Source organism: Lampetra fluviatilis, chromosome 1 (genome assembly GCF_964198595.1).
Source record: "Lampetra fluviatilis chromosome 1, kcLamFluv1.1, whole genome shotgun sequence".
Lineage (NCBI taxonomy): Eukaryota > Metazoa > Chordata > Hyperoartia > Petromyzontiformes > Petromyzontidae > Lampetra > Lampetra fluviatilis.
Genome location: NC_136275.1, coordinates 17,847,027 through 17,865,428, shown reverse-complemented (window position 1 = coordinate 17,865,428; position 18,402 = coordinate 17,847,027). Strand labels below are relative to the sequence as shown.

The window sequence follows — 18,402 nt, the reverse complement described above, 5'->3', positions numbered from 1 at the left end:
AGCAGCATTGGTCTTTGTCGCTGCACTCGAGAATGCATCAGCTAAATTGAGAAGAACTTCGACCAGACGGAATGAACCCGAACAAAACAAAAGTCACATCCGACAAGTACGCTCAACAATTGGAGGCATTTTTCGATTTAAAGCTTTCGTGACTGCAGGGATTCATCTTCTTGGTTCTTTCGGTAAAGTCACGTAGAAGGGAAGTAATAAAATAATAAAAATAAAACATAATAAAACAATTCTCACGACGTTTCGGCCACAACGCAAGCAGCCGTCCTCAGGCGAAGAATGAGAACATTATCAAGCTAGGAGCTTATATAGGTGTAGCGAGGAGGAGCGCCTTAACAAAAGAATGTGCATATGAAGAGGAATTTAGCATACCAATGGACAATGCGTAGGAGGTGGGCGGAGGGGTTTCAAAGTCCCATTATGCCCATGCATTATGCAGGATCAACAGCACCACGGGGGGGCGCAAGGAACAGCGTTAATAAAGGAAAGGAATGTTAGTGATATGTAGCTGCATTTACCAAACAACCACGTAGAAAACCAAAGTAAAAACTACATAAAAAACTAAAATATAAACTGAAACTTACTATACTCTACAATAAGCTGAGTTACTAACAACAAATAATAAATTACAATTCTACGTCGTAAGAAGTATATAATATACTTCCATCTAAACTTTATTCTCTTAGCATATACAGTACTATATACTGCCATAGATAAACCCAACATTAAATTATATACTGTATTGCTGTAAACCACCCTATACTTTATCACCTTACCCTACATTGCTGGGGTCACAAAAAAGATCTCCAAAATCCTGATTAAACACAAGATCCAGGTCCGATTCAACACAGTACATAAAATCCGTGATCTGGTACCATCTGTAAAAGATGTGATTCCAGACATACAGTACCCTGGCGTCTACAAACTAAGTTGCCTCTGTGGTAGCAGTTACATTGGGGAAACCAAACGACACGTCTCAGACCGCATTCGTGAACATAAAGCTGATCTAAAACACGGTAGGACAAACACCTCAGCCGTGGCAGACCACTGTTACAACTCAGTGGGCTCACATGACATTGACTTCTCCAAGACGGAGGTTCTCTGCAAGCCATCTGGCTATCATGAGAGATTCGTTCATGAGGCGATTCACATATACAAACACAGAGACAATTTTAACCGAGAAGATGGATTCAAGCTTAGCAATCATTGGAAGGACGTAATAAACCATTTCGATACACATTAGGGTGAGTTGAATAATACATAGTGTTATATTAAAATGTATAAAGTATAGGGTGGTTTACAGCAATACAGTATATAATCTAATGTTGGGTTTATCTATGGCAGTATATAGTACTGTATATGCTAAGAGAATAAAGTTTAGATGGAAGTATATTATATACTTCTTACGACGTAGAATTGTAATTTATTATTTGTTGTTAGTAACTCAGCTTATTGTAGAGTATAGTAAGTTTCAGTTTATATTTTAGTTTTTTATGTAGTTTTTACTTTGGTTTTCTACGTGGTTGTTTGGTAAATGCAGCTACATATCACTAACATTCCTTTCCTTTATTAACGCTGTTCCTTGCGCCCCCCCGTGGTGCTGTTGATCCTGCATAATGCATGGGCATAATGGGACTTTGAAACCCCTCCGCCCACCTCCTACGCATTGTCCATTGGTATGCTAAATTCCTCTTCATATGCACATTCTTTTGTTAAGGCGCTCCTCCTCGCTACACCTATATAAGCTCCTAGCTTGATAATGTTCTCATTCTTCGCCTGAGGACGGCTGCTTGCGTTGTGGCCGAAACGTCGTGAGAATTGTTTTATTATGTTTTATTTATATTATTTTATTACTTCCCTTCTACGTGACTTTACCGAAAGAACCAAGAAAATTGGAGGCATCTGCCAAGAGGCAATATGAGTGGGGAACAGCAGAGTGCGTCTACTTTAGATGGCAAATGAAGGCAGACTATAAGTAAGTTCGGAGTCGTTTTCTAAATTCGAGATTGAAAGTTTCAATGAGACCGAGTGGAAGCCAAGGAATGGGACGCACGCAAGAGGGCATCCATGGAGATGGAGCGGCGTAATTGCACCGCGTGCGGGCACTGGGTGGATTGTTTGTTCCCGCACCTCCAATTTCCCTGCACCTCCTATTAGCACGGTGGGCTACGTATGGTGCGAAAGACGTTCAACATACATACACTTCAGAGTCAATGGTTCACATTGGATGGCAAAGTGGTGCAGTGGTCATGGCGAGAGGCGCTTGGCTGGGTTCGATTTCCGACCCGGTCGCCTTTTGTATTGCCTACCCGGACATGTTTCTGTTCTAAGTGTGTTTTCTAATTTCTGTTTCCCAGTGTAATTCCAAGCATGCACCTCCATGCTTCTTTGCACATTTTACAGCTGCTGCTACATCGTGTCGGGTTCATTTCCATGTTTCTTGAACCACAATCCTAAGCAGGTAAACTGTATAATGGACGATGCATGTTGAACTTCTTTTGCCGCATCGTACATAGCCAATCATGCTAATCGGAGGTGCGTTATAAAGAAATTCGTTTTCAAATGACAGTATATTTACAAGTGCATAGCTCCAGTGGCTTCTTAATATCGGAAATAAGAGTGTTTCAGATGGCCGCAGAAGCGCATCTGAAAGCACCGCGCTGTGACCACCGCCTTTGTTCGATGGTTCGCCGAAAGCCGCCGCTTGCTGCGAGGATGATGACCAGAGTTCGCGTGATGATGGTTTATGCTCCTTGACGAGATCGGCAAGGTATTGTGGGTCATTCGTGGCAAGCACTTCGTCTGTAACGAATGCAACCGCACAATGTGCTTGTTCGGCAACCAGAAGCCAATGCAGCTCGGCGAGCACTGGACGGGGGGGAGGGGGGAGAGCAGCTCCCCAGTGGTTTGTGCAGTGAACTTTGAACCTAGCCAACTTTGGTTTGATGCCTTGCCATGACTAACATAAGTCTGCGAGTGATATCTTAACCGGTTCTGGGCGCCCAACTCATCAACTGACATCGACCGGTGTGGTGAAGTATGGTCATAAAAATCCCTCACGACCTACACTGACGTTAGGGAGGCCCTCAACCAGCAGTGGATTGACAAACAAGGCTGTACTGTACGTTGTTATCATGTTGCCTGGCAGTGCTCATTAGTCATTCACGCACCGATTTCTCTGGCGCCGCGGATTTTTTTAATATAATTTTTATTTGAAGCAGGTAATATTAGTCTTGTGCGTCACTTAGAAAGCCGTGCCTTTGTCACGGTCGGATTTTTCGGTCACCTGAAGCGTTGTTAAGGGCCAATGACGCACGTGCTGTGAAAACAATTAATGTGTAAAAATGTTTCACAGCGCGTGCGTCAACCATGCTGCACCTCGTCACAGGTTTAAATAAACATTATAATATATCCGATTCTGAGCTACGTTCGTTCACCACGGCCGGCGGCGGCGACGACGACGGCTAATTAACAATCAATTAATTCTCGGATTGAATCGCGACGCCGAAAATTCGTGAACGCTTAAATCGAGTCACGATTTTTTGGGCGCTTCGAATGCCCCATTGGTACCGGTAAGCACCACGGGGCTTCGCACACACCAAACAAAGACAAAGATGACCCGTATAGCCTGAACAGACTGTTGGGGCAAGTGCTGTTAGCGAGCACCTATGAAGGCCGGCAGGGCACACGAGGGGGTGGGTGGCCAACACCACGTCCAGCCGCCTTTGTCTCCCCAGTGGCGATGTTTACACACTGCACCAGGTGCGTCGACCTCGGGGAGGCCCAGGACTGGTTCAGACAGTCGTCACTGGTGTTGGCCGTGAGCGGGAATCGAACTTGGGTCGCCGGATTCGTAGCGCAGTGCGCTAACCATCACACTACCGCTCCCCACCACTACCACCAGCACCACCACAACCACCACCGCAACCACCAGCACCACCACAACCACCACCACCGCAAATAACGATTCATTCATCCCGCAGGCTTGTCGCGGCTTTGCTCCGTTAAAGCTCCAATTGGAGTTTTTGGGCCGTGCCCGCGTCTGTTGTTCGGGCGTTTCGTTTCCATGCACTGGCAAATGGAAGGGCTCCCAGCACGTGGAGCGAAACGTTGGACACCATGACCGAACAACGCTCGGTCCAACTCCAAAGCACTTCGAGGCACTGTGTGAACGCACGTCCTCTGGACCCAGCACTCCGCCTTTCCGTATTTACCAATCTTCTCCGATCAAATGCAAATTAAGTTGTTACACGCACTGCACACGCCCGATGATGGAGACACATGTCATCAGGTGGAGGCACGCAGCACGTACACACGCACAATGGTATCTGCAACTTTAATTGAATCATGTCCCTCTGCGTCATTTGGGATAAAGACAAATATCTTTCGTATAGCCTTAATAGGGCTCTTGGGGCAAGTGCTGTTAGTGAGCACCTATGAAGGCCGGAAGGATATGCACAAGGGGGTGAGTAGTCCGCGCTACACATGGCCGTCTTTGTCTCCCCAAAGGTGATGTACTCATCGAAGGCTGAGTCGACGTACAGGAGGCCTAGGACCGCTTGACATATTCATCACCGATGTTGGCCGTGAGCAAGTAATGAACTCGGGTCGCCGGGTTCTCGTAGCGCAGTGCGCCGCTAGCCACTGAACTCGCCGCTCCCCTCCGCATGGGAACACACGTGTTCATGCACACAGAATCTCTTATCGCGAATTCGAATCGGCCCTCCCCACACCACACAAGCCGCGTTTCACCAATGGCAGAGTCATGACCCACGTGGCGACTCGGCTTTGACACCCTCAAACGAGGAGGACCGGGGAGCTTTGTTGAAACTCTGACCTCGTGGGTCACAGGCTGGTGAATGGTGGTCAGTAAAGCGAGTGCAAAACCAACCCTGGCACTGGCATTGAGGTCGATTCTAAAACTAAAGTTTTTATTTTACCAGGAAAGGCCCACCCATCTATATAGCTCTGTTTTCAGAAGTGACCTGGCCACAAATGATAGCTCAACGAAGTGGCTTATCACGTGGAAATCTATAGCAGCAAAATAATCTCAACGCGTGATGTTGATTCTAAATGTGGAGGGAAAACCCGGAGGACCCGGAGAAAAATCCACGCGATCACGGGAAAAGAAAGAACATGCAAACTGCAAATATACAGGCGTCAGGGTCGGCATCGAACTCACGATCTCCTGTATACCAGGCGAAGCAGATAACATCTCGCCACTGTGGCGCCCTTTACGAGAAACAGGTGGTTCTGAAAATTCAAACGTATTCATTGCGGTCAGAATCACATTTGGTTATTATTAGTCGCGTAAACACTTGGTCTATAACCTCATGTAATAATAACGATCCATAGAGTTTTTTGAATACATTTAGGGCAGATTGGAATATCAATACAGTAGTCATGGGAACCAGTTCTGATTGACGATGACTGCTGGATGAGGCAAATCTGTTCATCGATCAATATCGATCGTTAAGCTCACGATACACCCAACGAATCACTTACACAGGAATATATGTTTTTAAGTTCGCGTATAATGCACTCGCACCGTCCCCCCCAGCAACTCAAGAGGTGTGAGCATTCGCCGCTACACTGGACAAAAATAAATTAAAGTTCTTGAATCGATCTGACTAAAAACAGTGATGATCTCTGTTTGCTGTGACGTGAGGCCATCTCGGCTGTTAAGTAGACCGCTGATGCGAGTATACGATTCGCATGGTTGATACGGTATGAAACAAGTTCAACGTACGTACAAACATAGAGATTGTCTGTCGCCCATGCACCCACGGCACTGCACGTTGTACAACAAAACACGCTCTAAAACGGTCTTAAGAGTGGCAGATTACAAATACATACCTTACTGACGTATTTTCAGCGCATTGCACGTGTGCTTAGCTGAGCTATGTAAACAAAAACAAAGCGATGCTTCAAATAATTACGCTGCCTATGAAACGAATCGCAAACATTTCTGCAAAAATGACCAGGCGAGAGGAACCGAGCTGAGCCAAGACCAGGGTCGCACCACAGCCCCTTGTGAGCTGTGCCCAACCCTAACAACACCGGTGCCGAGACTCCTCCTCACAGGAACACACAACCACAGAAAACCACAAAAAACGGCTCTGACCGTGCAGCTACGCTACGCTGGCCCTGTGTGTTCTGCACGGGCTGTGTTCCGCACGAGTTCGAAGCTCCGTTGAAGGTCATCGGGGGGAGGAAACTCGTGCGTCCGCGTGGATTCCGTTAACGGTTCCCAGGTGCGGTTTTTGCTCGGAGATATAACATTAGCAATAATGACCTCACGATGACATGAGGTGACACGAAATAACGTCGTGAAGTATTAGGCAATGGTTTGATCGTCGTGAGCGGTTTTTCTTTGGCTTAATAGTAACGCAACTTAATTCTCAAAAGGATGTGCATATTGGATCATCCTTACGAGAATTATCACGAATCCCTCCGTTACATACAGGCAGACGAACAGAGCTGATGCGTGACTACCTCCAACCTTAGTTGGAATGCATTAAAAAAAAGAACTTGTTTTAAAGATCGTAACGCTCTGCAGACAACGCTTTCGTGGTGGGACCACTCGGTTGACGAGACGCAATAAACCACGTGGGAGCAATGTTGCCAGACATGGATAATCACGTCCTTTCTTGTCAACATGCTCAACAGCACCCTCGCCTGCAGAAGACGGAGCGATGGAATGAGCTCATGTGCAAGAACAGGGTGGGTTTTTTTTGTTTTGTTTTACACCACGAGGCTGTGACTGTGAGGAATAACAACGGTTCGGGGAGGCTGTCATCCAGCAGTGGATGAATCGTGACTGATTATGACGATGATGATAACGAACCTTAATCACTTGTTGAACATCCTGAGATGCACAGCCGAAGTAGCTACAGTGATAGGCATGTAAAAATTATTCCCCAACTCCCCTGTAGTGGTTGCAAGGAGGTCATGGGGACACAATTTGACGAATGGCTGCACGGTGCAGCCCTCTACACGTCCAACATCACGGATTATCACGCACATAACTCGACGCTCGTGTTGCGAGCGTGAGAGTCGTATGGGATCGATGCGTCGTTACATGCGTCGGGCGCATGCGCGCACGTGAGAGTAGACCACGCGGGGTGGCTGGGCAGCACATAAACAAGGGGCAGCATGAAGGAATGAGAGAAGAAGTGAGAACGTAAGCAGGGCGGCACGAAGTGCAACAAGGATATTGTGAAGAAGAGCATTCTGGGAAGAGCAGCGAGAAGAAGGCCAGCGCAATGGGACCCCGGCTCAGGGTAGCGGGGAGCCGAACACCTCGATGAGAAGGGGCGTGAGGTTGTCAACGGCGCCCTCCTTGCGAGAGATCTCCAGGTACTGCTTGGAGTGCTCCTCGTTCAGGTTGCGCAGGTCGGCCAGCTTCTGCACCATCTTGGGGTAGAGGAGGTGGCCGCCCGGCAGCGGGTGGTGGCACGAGATGTAGGTGCGCAGCGTCTCCGACAGCCGCTCCTGGCAAGCCTCCACGCGGTCACGATCCGTCACGCCTGGACGGTCTGGGTTGGCGGTTGGGGGGGTGATGGAGGCAGGAGCAGAGAGAAAGGTCAGCGGTCACAGGGTGATTTGTACGAAGGTCTTGTGAAAAGTTGCACTACCCGCATGGTATATACCAGTGGTTCTTAACCTGGGTTCGATCGAACCCCAGGGGTTCGGTGAGTCAGTCTCAGGGGTTCGGCGGAGGTTAAGACACACACCTGACTCATGATTGTGCACCAGTAAAACATATACCTATGTTTTGAATTTGAAAAAATATTTTATTTTTCCAATTAAGAAGGGTTCGGTGAATGCGCATATGAAACTGGTGGGGTTCAGTACCTCCAAAAAGGTTAAGAACCACTTGTATATACCCTTTGAGATTGAAAACTAATTTCTTCAGAGCTGCTTTTTTGTGTTTGGTTTGTCGTCCCTACCCCCCAAACCTCCGATTCGCACGGTCGGCTACGTACGGTGCGAAAGCAGTTCAACATACATGCATACAAATATACAGATTACCGTTGGAGGATTTGGAGTGCCAACCGCTCCCATGTCACCTCCCCCACACCCCCCCAACACCCCCCCCCCTCCCAATGCGTTTGATGCCACCACACACTCTGCCAGATCCCACTCCAGTTGCACAGTCAATACGTGACCTCCGAACCCTGTGCTTGTGATGCGATCCACTCCGATCAGCACGGTTGGCTACGTACGGTGCGAAAGAAGTTCAACTTCAGAATTGATGGCTCACGTTGGTCGGAAAAGTCAGAATCAGAATATTTATTTAGACTGGAGGAATCCAATGAGCTATGAAGCTCTTTTTCACAGGTGTCCCACATTGTTTATTTCACAGATGTCCAAAGTGGTGCAGTTGCAATGGCAAGAAGGTCGTGGGTTCGAGTCCCGACTCGGGTGCCTTTCTGCGTGGAGTGTTCTCCCCCATATTCTGATAACATGACCTGCACATAACTCAATTGGGATTAGACGTAGCGACGTCACCACCCCCCTACTACAAAAAAAACTTGGCAGGATCTGTATAAATATGAGTCGGTGAGGCATTCGTGGGTAAACAAATGGAATAAAATAAATTATTATCTTCGCCTAGTGGACTAATATAGCTATAATCCATAAACGTATTTTCGCTGACAATTATCAACACAAAGACCTCCCGTGTAGCTGGCAATGTCGGCTACGCAGGAGGTCTTTGTTTCACGAATGTTGCAAATTCGAACTCAGTTGAACCTTTTTTTTATTAAATGGTTAATCGGTACCGAACCATTTCAAAATAACGTGCAACCACTTGCATGCAGTGTTTTCCAGTTTCACTCGCGACCAAACACATCGCAGTTCGTTTCTGGCGCTGACAGTTCACGTTGCTTTCAGTGCACGCAAAACGTCCATGTTTGGTTTCGAGCGAAATGCCAGTGCCCATCTGCGGTGCACCGCTCATCGAGGCCACAGCCGTGCCCTCTCCACTTTAACACTGTCCAGACGATGTCCATGCATTTGTAGTGACATCGGGGATGTCACTGAAAGGTGCCGGCCCGGAAGGGTCATACCGTTCGATGTTTCTACATCGTGGACAGCACCGTGTGGGTGGCTGTGTGTAATACCAGCCCTAGCAGGGTTTGGCGAGCACTGGGATCGTGCGGTCACCACAAACAGCGTGTGGTGGGGGATTCCCCGAGGGGGAGGGGGTGAGTGTCTGCCCAGGGGCAGGGTTGCCCCGGGCCATGGCACTCTGGTTGACCCCGTAGACACGTGATCCGGAGTGTCCACAGAGAGGCCCCCAGGTGGGGGGACTAGGGGGTGATCACGTGTCCGGAGAGAGCTCTTGAGAAGGATCGAGAGGGAACGAGAATGTTCAGGAAGGCAGGCAGGGCCGAGGGCGGAGTGGCCCCGACCGGAGAGGGATATAAGGCGGGTCCCTGAGAGGGACCGGGGTCTCTCTTCGTTCTACAAGCTGGAAGCTCCACGTCTCAAGCTGGAAGTGCCTCGTCCTACGGGGGACCACGTGGTCGGAGACCCGAGCAAGGGTCCGACCCTTCGTAGCAGTAACTCCTCTGTATAATGTAGTTAGATGGGTGGTCACCAACCTAGGCTGTATCTGGTAAAGGGACAGTTACCCCTTTGTGTTACGGTGTTACAAATAAAAGTGTTGCCTCTAAAAGGAACAACGTCTGCGACTCAGTTGGACTCACTACACGTTGATTGGTAACCGTCCCATTTGGATGCACACCACAGTTTTGTTTAGTCAAAGTGAACTTCTGCGCGGGTGACCGTAATGAAAGGGGCTTGCTGAAAATAAAAGAAGATAACTCACGTGATGAATATGATTTGGGGGCTGTGCCTTCACGGTGACCTTTGTTTGACAGCATACCCCCCCCCCCCTAGCCACTGCGATAAGTGCATCCAACAGCAACAGGAAACACATTCAGGGTCAATTATCGAGGTTTTAGTAAAAATCCAACACAACAGCTGCGTCAAACATAGGATCAGAGGCAGGTCGTTCCGGAAATGTTGAGGATGCCGTTCAGAGATTTTTTTAATTTGAAAGCTTGCCCACTCCTGCACGCATGGTATTTGCATGCGGTGTTTTTCAGTTGAAAGTCGACGCGGTTTTGTTTGCCACACGGGGGGCGTGCTGTTGTGCGCAGCGACGGTCTGAATTGTGAATGCTGCTATTGGTGCCACTTTTTGAGAGGGCAGGACCCTCCGTTATAGGAATGCTCACACTGGGCAAGTGCCGTTACCCTGTGTCGGTGATCGACCCCAGAAGGTTGCAGAACAACTTCTGAGGTCGGTTTTTTCGACCTCTTTGTCTCCACGGTAGGGGGCATACATTTTCGAGCCCTGCAAGAATTGGTCATTGTTTTGTCGGTCAAACACTAACATATGAATTCTCAGGACTGACTGTTTCTGAGTAAAGTGTGCGATGAAATATACATGATGGGTATATCAGCTCGCTATGCCTGAGTACAGGGCCGTCCAAGATGTGGCAGCAAAAAGGGGGAAATGCAAACCAGGGTGGACACAAAATAGAGGGCCCCACAGCGGGCCTCGGTTTTTTGGTCGCCAATGAACAAAGCCCCCCTCCCACCCACGTGGCATTTGGGCCCAGGTCTCTGGCCCAATAGTCACCTCCAGGAATATTTGTGTGGCCGTGCAGAAGACCCGTTTTAATCACTGGCTCCTGGCCGAATTTTGTACCCAGGATCTCGGCTATGCCAGCTCAGCTGTCTGACCTCGTGAGCCCCGACTGATCCATTTCCACAGAAGATTGTCGAATGCATTAGGTCATTGATGCTTAGCACTCTTCCAGAATTAGTGTCGCATTGGTCAATGTAGGCAAGGTGCTGTGACAAAATGTAACATGACTCAGATGCAGTATGAATGGGTACACCAGAGTTTAGTCAATCGGCAGGTCACGTGCGGTGAATTAAAGTGTGGGTACTCCCACCTCCTCCAAGACATTTCACCAGCGTGAAAGAGTAGGCCAAACATTCCGTGCAGAGGAGCTCTCTGTGGAGGCCCTTATCCACTAGCAATGACCAAGAAATTGGACCCTCTAGTTGGGCCCTGTCTGTTCCCCCCAGAGCTCATCTTATCTCCCGTGTATTCCAGCAGTGAAGAGGCAGGCCAACCCTAAGTTTTTAATAATTGTTTTATTTTACCACTGAGTTATATAGCTATTTTCTAGAAGCAACCTGGCCGCAAATAATAGCTCAATTAAGTGGCTTATCATTTATACATTTATAGCAGCCAAATACTCTAAACGCATGTTTCTAAATATGGAGCAAAAAAAACGGAGGACCTGGAGAAAAATCCACGCGACCACGGTGAGAGAGACATGCAAATTCCAAATATACAGGTATCAGGGTCGGGATCGAACCCGTGACCTCAACATCTCGCCTCCATGGCGCCCACCTGGAGAGAAGATGCAGATGGCCATGAGCAGCACATGCTCCGCTTCATGGAGATTCAGCTTCTTGAGGCCAACCTGGAACTTCACCAGGGGCTCCATGAGCTCCATGGAGTGGCCTGCTGTGGGAAGCAGGAACGCATATCTATATTTGATATTTGTGTTAAATTTGGTGTCCTTCCCCCGCACCTCCAATTAGTATGTTTGGCTACATACGGTGCGAAATATCATCATCATCGTCGTCGTCACCACCAACATCGTCATCGCCAGATGAAGGCCTCTCCAAGCCGTCACGAACAATCCCGCATAGCTGATTTCGTCGCTCCATCTCCTTTGGTGGACGTCCTCTCTGATGCGTTTGGATTCCCCGGCCGCCGCTCCGTCTCATTAGTCTGGAGCGGTTAGCTAGCGACGCATCCTGCCAAGGGCCCACTTTACTCTTCTCTACAGTTTTCCTCCTCCACGCCTTTGCAGGAGGCAAAATTGGAATCCATCCGACGACCCTGGACGCCGTCGAATGGCGGTCCAATCATAACGCAGCCGAACGGAAGAGAGAAGAGAGGTGTTCAATGCGTCTGTTTACATCTACGGGTGCTACGTGGTGCACCGTAGAGGACAGTGCAGGCAAAAGAAAGTCCACCACCCGTTTCCAAAACCTCCACGTCTGTGCTCTGCCTTCCACCAACTGGCACTCACCAGCGTAAAGTACGGTCAAATCGCCCCCACGACCCGCACGGTGTACGTGGGCCCTCTCCCAGCAGTGGAATGAGAAGCAGGTCGTATGTGTGCACAATGTTTGCATGGTGGGAGGAAACCAGCGTGCCCATAAATGCGTACAAGGGAGATAGTACTCACCCTGGGTGACGTCCGTGATGCAGTACTTGAACTCGTTGCTGCCGCACGTCCAGGAGTTGTCCTCCAAGGAGAAGGACTGGTTGGAGCGCAAGATGATGATCTCGATCACACTCGACTTGAGCAGCGCGATCTGGTCTTCGGTGTGGAGTTCCCTGCGGTGCACAAACAGCAAACACGGCACGCAGCGATAACGATCACCGGCGTCGGCAGCAGCAGCGATGATGATCATCAATCCATTCCCAAATGAAGGCCTCTCTAAACCCCTGCCATGTCTGAAGGTAAAGACGGTCACTGCATCGCGTGTTTTCAGATGCGCTCCTGTGGCCGTCTGGAACGTTCAACCTTCCATATTAGGAAGCCATTGGAGCTATGCACTTTTACATCTAAATAGAAAACTAGCTTGTTGTCCTTCCCCCCCACACCTCTGCTTAGAACGGTTGGCTACGTATAGTACGGTGAAACAAGTTCAGCATACATACGTACGTATTGCGATGCAACAATCCGTTGGGCTCCTGTGCGCTCGCACGCTGATTCCGCTACGCCATCGGACGCGTTCCCCTCTTTGGCTACCCCTCCGCGGTTGGCCTCGACTCTCGGCCACCGTAACGTCCAGCGCCGCGTCCGACTCAAGCCCCGCTCAACTTTTCCAAGCAGCCAAGAACGACGCCTCTAACTCGGGCATCATTCTCCAATTGACGTGTTACTATTCCTGTCTCAGCGGTGTATTTCACATTGCACGCACCTCTCCAATCCACGCTTCTTTTTGCACGCGATTCAACCTGTTAAATTTTTGTCTTTGTTCACGTCCATGTTTCTAAATCTGCGAGTCGCAGCAGGTGACATGCACAGGTTGAAAAAAGTGTTCTTCTACAACCACGTTGGTACGTTGCTCTTCGTTCTCGAGTTCAGCGTTTTCAATCGACACTCCTCCAACACTCTCCTGTCCACCTCTTTATGTCATCAATTTGATCGTTATCCACTATCTCCAGTGATCCCCGCCCTCGGTGTTCATACGTGAGATGTATTTTCTACATGTGCCCTCCCGACGGATGAATGTTCGACAAACTTGTTGTACGTGACTTTTGTTTCGCTGGCACTAACTTCTTTTCGTCAGCGATGTTTTTTCCCTATCATCTGTATATATGTACGTTGATCTTCTTTCACACAGTACGTAGCCAACCGTCCTAATCGGAGGGGCTGGAGAAGGACAACAAATTAAGGGGGAAGGACAGCAAACTAGGACAACAAGGACAACACCCTCCCCCCCGCTTCCTCGCTCCTTGTATATCCCGATGCCCGCAAGTTAAGTTGCTACGCCGCCATCGCCGCCACCGCGCGAGAGCTGACAGGCTGCGTACTTGAACTCGGGGAGGATCTTGGCGAAGCCGATGATCTTCTGGATGCTGTAGCTGACGAGGTCGGCGAGGTGCGGCAACATGGTCAAGGGCGGATTGGCCGTGACCTCGTCGCTCCCGTCGTCCGTACACATGGGCAGGATGCTGAAGCTGTTCCCCAAGCTCATGCCCACGCTCAGGGAAGCTGGGATCCACGGAGATGCCCCCACGCACGCAAGCATGCACGAACAGCACGGCACGTGTCACACGAGTTACCCCATCCAGTGACCCCCACCAACTAACCCCACCCACTGACCCCACCCACTGACCCCACCCACTGACTCCACCCACAAACCCCACCCACTGACCTCACGCACTGACCCGACCCACTGACCCAACCCAATGACCCCACCCAATGACCCTACCCAATGGCCCCACCCAATGACCCCACCCACTGACCCCACCCACTGACTCCACCCACAAACCCCACTCACTGACCTCACGCACTGACTCCACCCACAAACCCCACCCACTGACCTCACGCACTGACTCTACCCACAAACCCCACCCACTGACCTCACGCACTGACCCGACCCAATGACCCTACCCAATGACCCAACCCAATGACCCCACCCACTGACCCCACCCACTGACCCCACCCACTGACCCCATCCACTAACCCCACCCACTGACCCCTGCTCTATCAGCAATTGACCGATTTGCTGGACTGACGAGAAGGGCCGCGTGACCTCGGTCAGTCGGTCGGTGGGTCGGTCGGCGCGACGCGTACTCAAGCATGACGAGCGGCTTACCGGGGTGGGGTTGGCGGTACGCATGCTCCACTTACAGGTCGGGGACGAGCAGGTGGAGTTGCTTTTCTCGAGATGTAAGCCCATTGGTGACGAGCAGAACCCCTCCTCTGAGCTTTTGTCACTCTTGTGAACCGGCGGCTGCACGGGGAGGGGAGGGGGGACACGCGGTGCATTGTATCGGGAGGAACGGTACAGCCCCTTTTCCACTGCCGCACCCGAGCTGAGCCAGTGCAGGGTGACCCTCACAATCGAAGGTGGTTTTCCCCTACTGGCCCGTTTGCCGTGGCCGAGCCGCAGCAGCAGACCGCTGGGTTTGAACTTCCACAAAGCTCATGGTCCACCTTAAACTGCATCCATTGCACAATCCATTACAGTCCATGCGGATACCTGATGCACAAATGTAAAATTAAAAACTCTCCAGTGTGCAGCTGTGGTCATCAAGAACAGACTGTACAATGTGTAATGTGAGCGTAAACGGGCTCACGGGATGTGACGTAACAGGTGGGAGGAGTTAGGGTCACGTGGGGAGAGAGAGAGCTTTTAAGGACAGGAACCGGAAGGGCTAGAGGAGAGTGTGAGAGTAGAGACAGAAGGAGGCCACGCGGGGCAGGAGAAGGAAAGTGGCGTGATCGCCACAGGGTTGGGACTCGGCACCATCGGCCAGCGGTGTCCGGGCACGGAGGCGACAGAGAGCCAGCAGCGGGGCTGCATAGTGAGCAGCCATGGGGCTGCAGGTCGGGAAGTCAGAGAGGCTGTGTAACGAGCCAGCAACGGGGCTGCAGGAGCGACGGCAGCAGTGGGGCTGCCGAGCGGGAGACGGAGGAGACTCTGAGCGAGACGCCGTGCGGGCAAGTTGTACGAACCAATAAAGGACAACGGAGACAGACCCAGTGCAAGAGTCCTTTATTACACTGGTGTCAGAAGTGAAACGGCATGTCAAAACAGCTCAGAAGAAAGAATATCCCCGCACCATCGTCTGCTACATCTTCCGACGACGACGACCTTCCTCAGGCAGTGGCGCTGCCAACGATGGAGGGAGAAATCGACGCGGGAACGAGTGACGGCCCGGGGGTGCAGGAGGTCGCCGCTTCGGTGGATCCGCCCGCACTGGGGGACGCTGACCAGCGATGGCGACAGATGGCGGCCTAACTGGAGACTTTAAAGACCTTCTTGGCGCAACTGTGCGACCTCGTCACGCCGGCGACGGGTTCGGGGAGGCCCGGGGGTGAACAACAGACCAGGGCCTTGCCTGCGCCGCCAGCGCCCTCCACCACGCGGCACGAGGACGCCATCTTGGGCATGGCGGGAGAAGAACCGTGGGAAGCCGCCATCTTGCGCCCTCCGCGGCGGGAAGCCGCCATCTTTGACACGTTGCGGTGCGACTCCATCTTGAACATGCCACGCGACGCGCCGTCTGCGGAGGACAGCGGAGCGAGGACCCGCAGCCGTCACTTGACGACAGTTAAAGAATTCTCAATTGGCGGCGACTGGAGTGCGTTCGCCTGCCGATTTTTGGCGGCGGTACGCTCCGCCAGATGGACTGACGCAGAGGCCCTGGAAGTCCTGCCAACTCTTCTCGACGATGAGTCGGTCAGATTTTTCTGTTCCATCAAGGCCGAGAAGAAGAAGACACTGAGAGGGGTTTTTGATGAGATGGCGGATGCGTACGAGCCTCCAGATGATGCTCACCGACGATTCGTTCAGCGCCAGCGGGCACCCGAAGAGTCGCCGGTGGAATTGGCCATGGCCGCATACCGCATACCCTGAGACGGAGCCTGACCTATTGGAACCCCTTATTTTGGGAAAAATGCTGGAGCTGTCGAGAGATTTGGGGATCCCTATGCCGGTGTGCGGCCATGAGAAGTTGACGTCACGGGCTGCTGCGAAGTGTTTGGATGCCCAGTTTAATCTGCGCCGTTGGAAGCAGGTGACAGCGTGGACGGGGGAGCCCATCGTGGAAGGGGGTGCCGTGGGTTGGGATCCCAAGAAGGCGGTCTACGTTTCTGACGGGGGGGGGGGGGCCCGCAGTAATTGATGGCCGCCTCTGCGCAGTGGCCTGCCCGGGGAGGGCCGGGGCTGGGGTCTGCACCGCCGACGCGGGAGCGTCGGGACGGAGGGAGTGCTGTGCGTCATAACGACGTCGAGTGTTTTCGCTGCGGTCGCAAAGGCCACTTTGCCAGGGATTGTTGGGCCCGTATCCCGGGGCCGCCCCAGCAGAAGGCCTCGACCACAGACGTGCCGCGGAAGGACCCTCCAGGACAGGCAAGTCGGTGCGCACCAGACACCCAGCAAGGCTTGGCACCTCATTCATCACCATTGCCGCGCAATCCGGATGTCGTTAACAACAGGAGGCCGCCGACTGGCCTATGTCGCTCGGTAACGCAGTGGCGCAAATTGGCACGGAGGGTTGTTGCGGCCGCTACTGGTTCGTCCATTGTGCCGGGTTCTATACAAAGGGTCGACGTGCGTATTTTAGTAGACTCCGGTGCGTCCGCAACGATTATCTCGGATGTCATTTTCCATCTGTTGGGCATCTCGCCGGACGCAGTGCGCCCGGTTTACGATTCCTGTGTAGCAGCAAATGGGGGAAGTATGGGCATTGTGGGCCAGGTGGACGCCAATATATCCATCGGGGGGGTTGTCGGCCTCAGGAACTGTGTTGATTTTGAGGTCCCTTGCGGTTCTGTGTTTGTTGGGGACTGATTTTCTGGCCAAAATGCCCATTCTAATAAGAGTTAATCAAAATTGCATTGAACTACCGGGGGGTCGGAAAATTTCATTTTTGCCGTCGCCCTGGGAGCGACCCGCTCCAGTCTGCCAAGTGCAGGCGCTGTCTGAGGTATCTGTTGACATTCCACCTGGTTCACAGATGCTTATCCCTTTGCGATATCGGAAACCGGTGCCTGGTCGGGAAGGAGCTCCTGGGGTTTTGTTATCACCGTCCGCAACCATAACGGGCGGGTCGGTGCTAGTCGGGGTGCAAACTATTATCCGGCCGGACCAGCAGCTGTTTTTGCAGGTGCTGAATGGGAGTACGGAGAATGTTTGCGTGCCGGCCGGAACGGTCGTGGCCCATGCCACGACAGCGTTCACGGCCCATGACGATCTGGTCCACTGGGACGTGGTTGGCGGAGTTTCGGGCCCTATGGGCCAAGATGATCGCTGGGTTGCCAAATTGTGTGGGGAGAATTCATCCCTGACCGGGGAACAGCGATCCGTGCTTCGCGCGCTATTGTTAAGTTATTCCGATGTGTTTACCTCGGATGATTTTGACTTGGGACGCACCTCCCTGCTTTCCCATAATATTGACACGGGGGACGCTGCTCCGATTCGGTTGAACTCGCATCGGATGAGCCCGGCGGAGCGAGACCATGTTCGTGGAGCAGTGGATGACATGCTGGCTGCGGACATAATATCTCCGTCTAACAGCCCATGGGGCGCACCTGTAGTCTTGGTCAAAAAGAAAGACGGCAAATTGCGATTTTGCATCGATTTTCGCAAATTAAACAAAGTGTCCGTGGCGGATGCGTACCCCCTGCCGCGTATGGATGATTCCCTCGATGCCTTGTCGGGGGCGAAGTTCTTTTCAACGCTGGATCTCTCTTCCGGATTCTGGCAGCTTCCCCTCGATGAGTCCTCGAGGGAAAAGACTGCTTTCTGTACGCCGCAGGGCCTATTTCAATTTAAGTGTCTTCCGATGGGGTTGAATGCTGCCCCCGCCACATTTCAGAGGTTGATGGAGCTGGTATTAACGGGGTTGCAGTGGGAGACATGTCTGATATATTTAGACGACATCATCGTCTTTAGCCGCACATTTGACGAACATCTACAGAGACTGGAGGCGGTGTTCGCCAGGATGCGCGCCGCCAATCTAAAATTTAAACCTAAGAAATGTCACCTATTGCAACGATCCGTGCGCTATTTGGGACACATAGTCAGTGCCGACAGGGTTGCC

General features: G+C 51.4%; 1 protein-coding gene across 5 annotated transcripts in view; it reads right to left on the bottom strand.

The window, feature by feature from the left end:
* Positions 1 to 1,767: 1,767 nt before the first annotated feature.
* The window catches only part of LOC144933418 (vitamin D3 receptor-like), a 52,492-nt gene continuing 35,857 nt past the window's right edge, over positions 1,768 to 18,402 (bottom strand). For 4 of the 5 annotated variants that reach the window (XM_078858164.1, XM_078858184.1, XM_078858174.1 and 1 more), the window contains 5 exons: positions 14,483 to 14,585; positions 13,660 to 13,840; positions 12,302 to 12,453; positions 11,452 to 11,568; positions 1,768 to 7,547 (listed from right to left, as the gene is read on the bottom strand). In XM_078858164.1, the coding sequence (XP_078714290.1) occupies positions 7,288 to 7,547; positions 11,452 to 11,568; positions 12,302 to 12,453; positions 13,660 to 13,840; positions 14,483 to 14,585 (813 nt within the window). In that variant the 3' untranslated portion in view covers positions 1,768 to 7,287. The remainder of the gene's footprint in view (positions 7,548 to 11,451; positions 11,569 to 12,301; positions 12,454 to 13,659; positions 13,841 to 14,482; positions 14,586 to 18,402) is intronic. The other variant, XM_078858155.1, reaches the window with a different exon arrangement.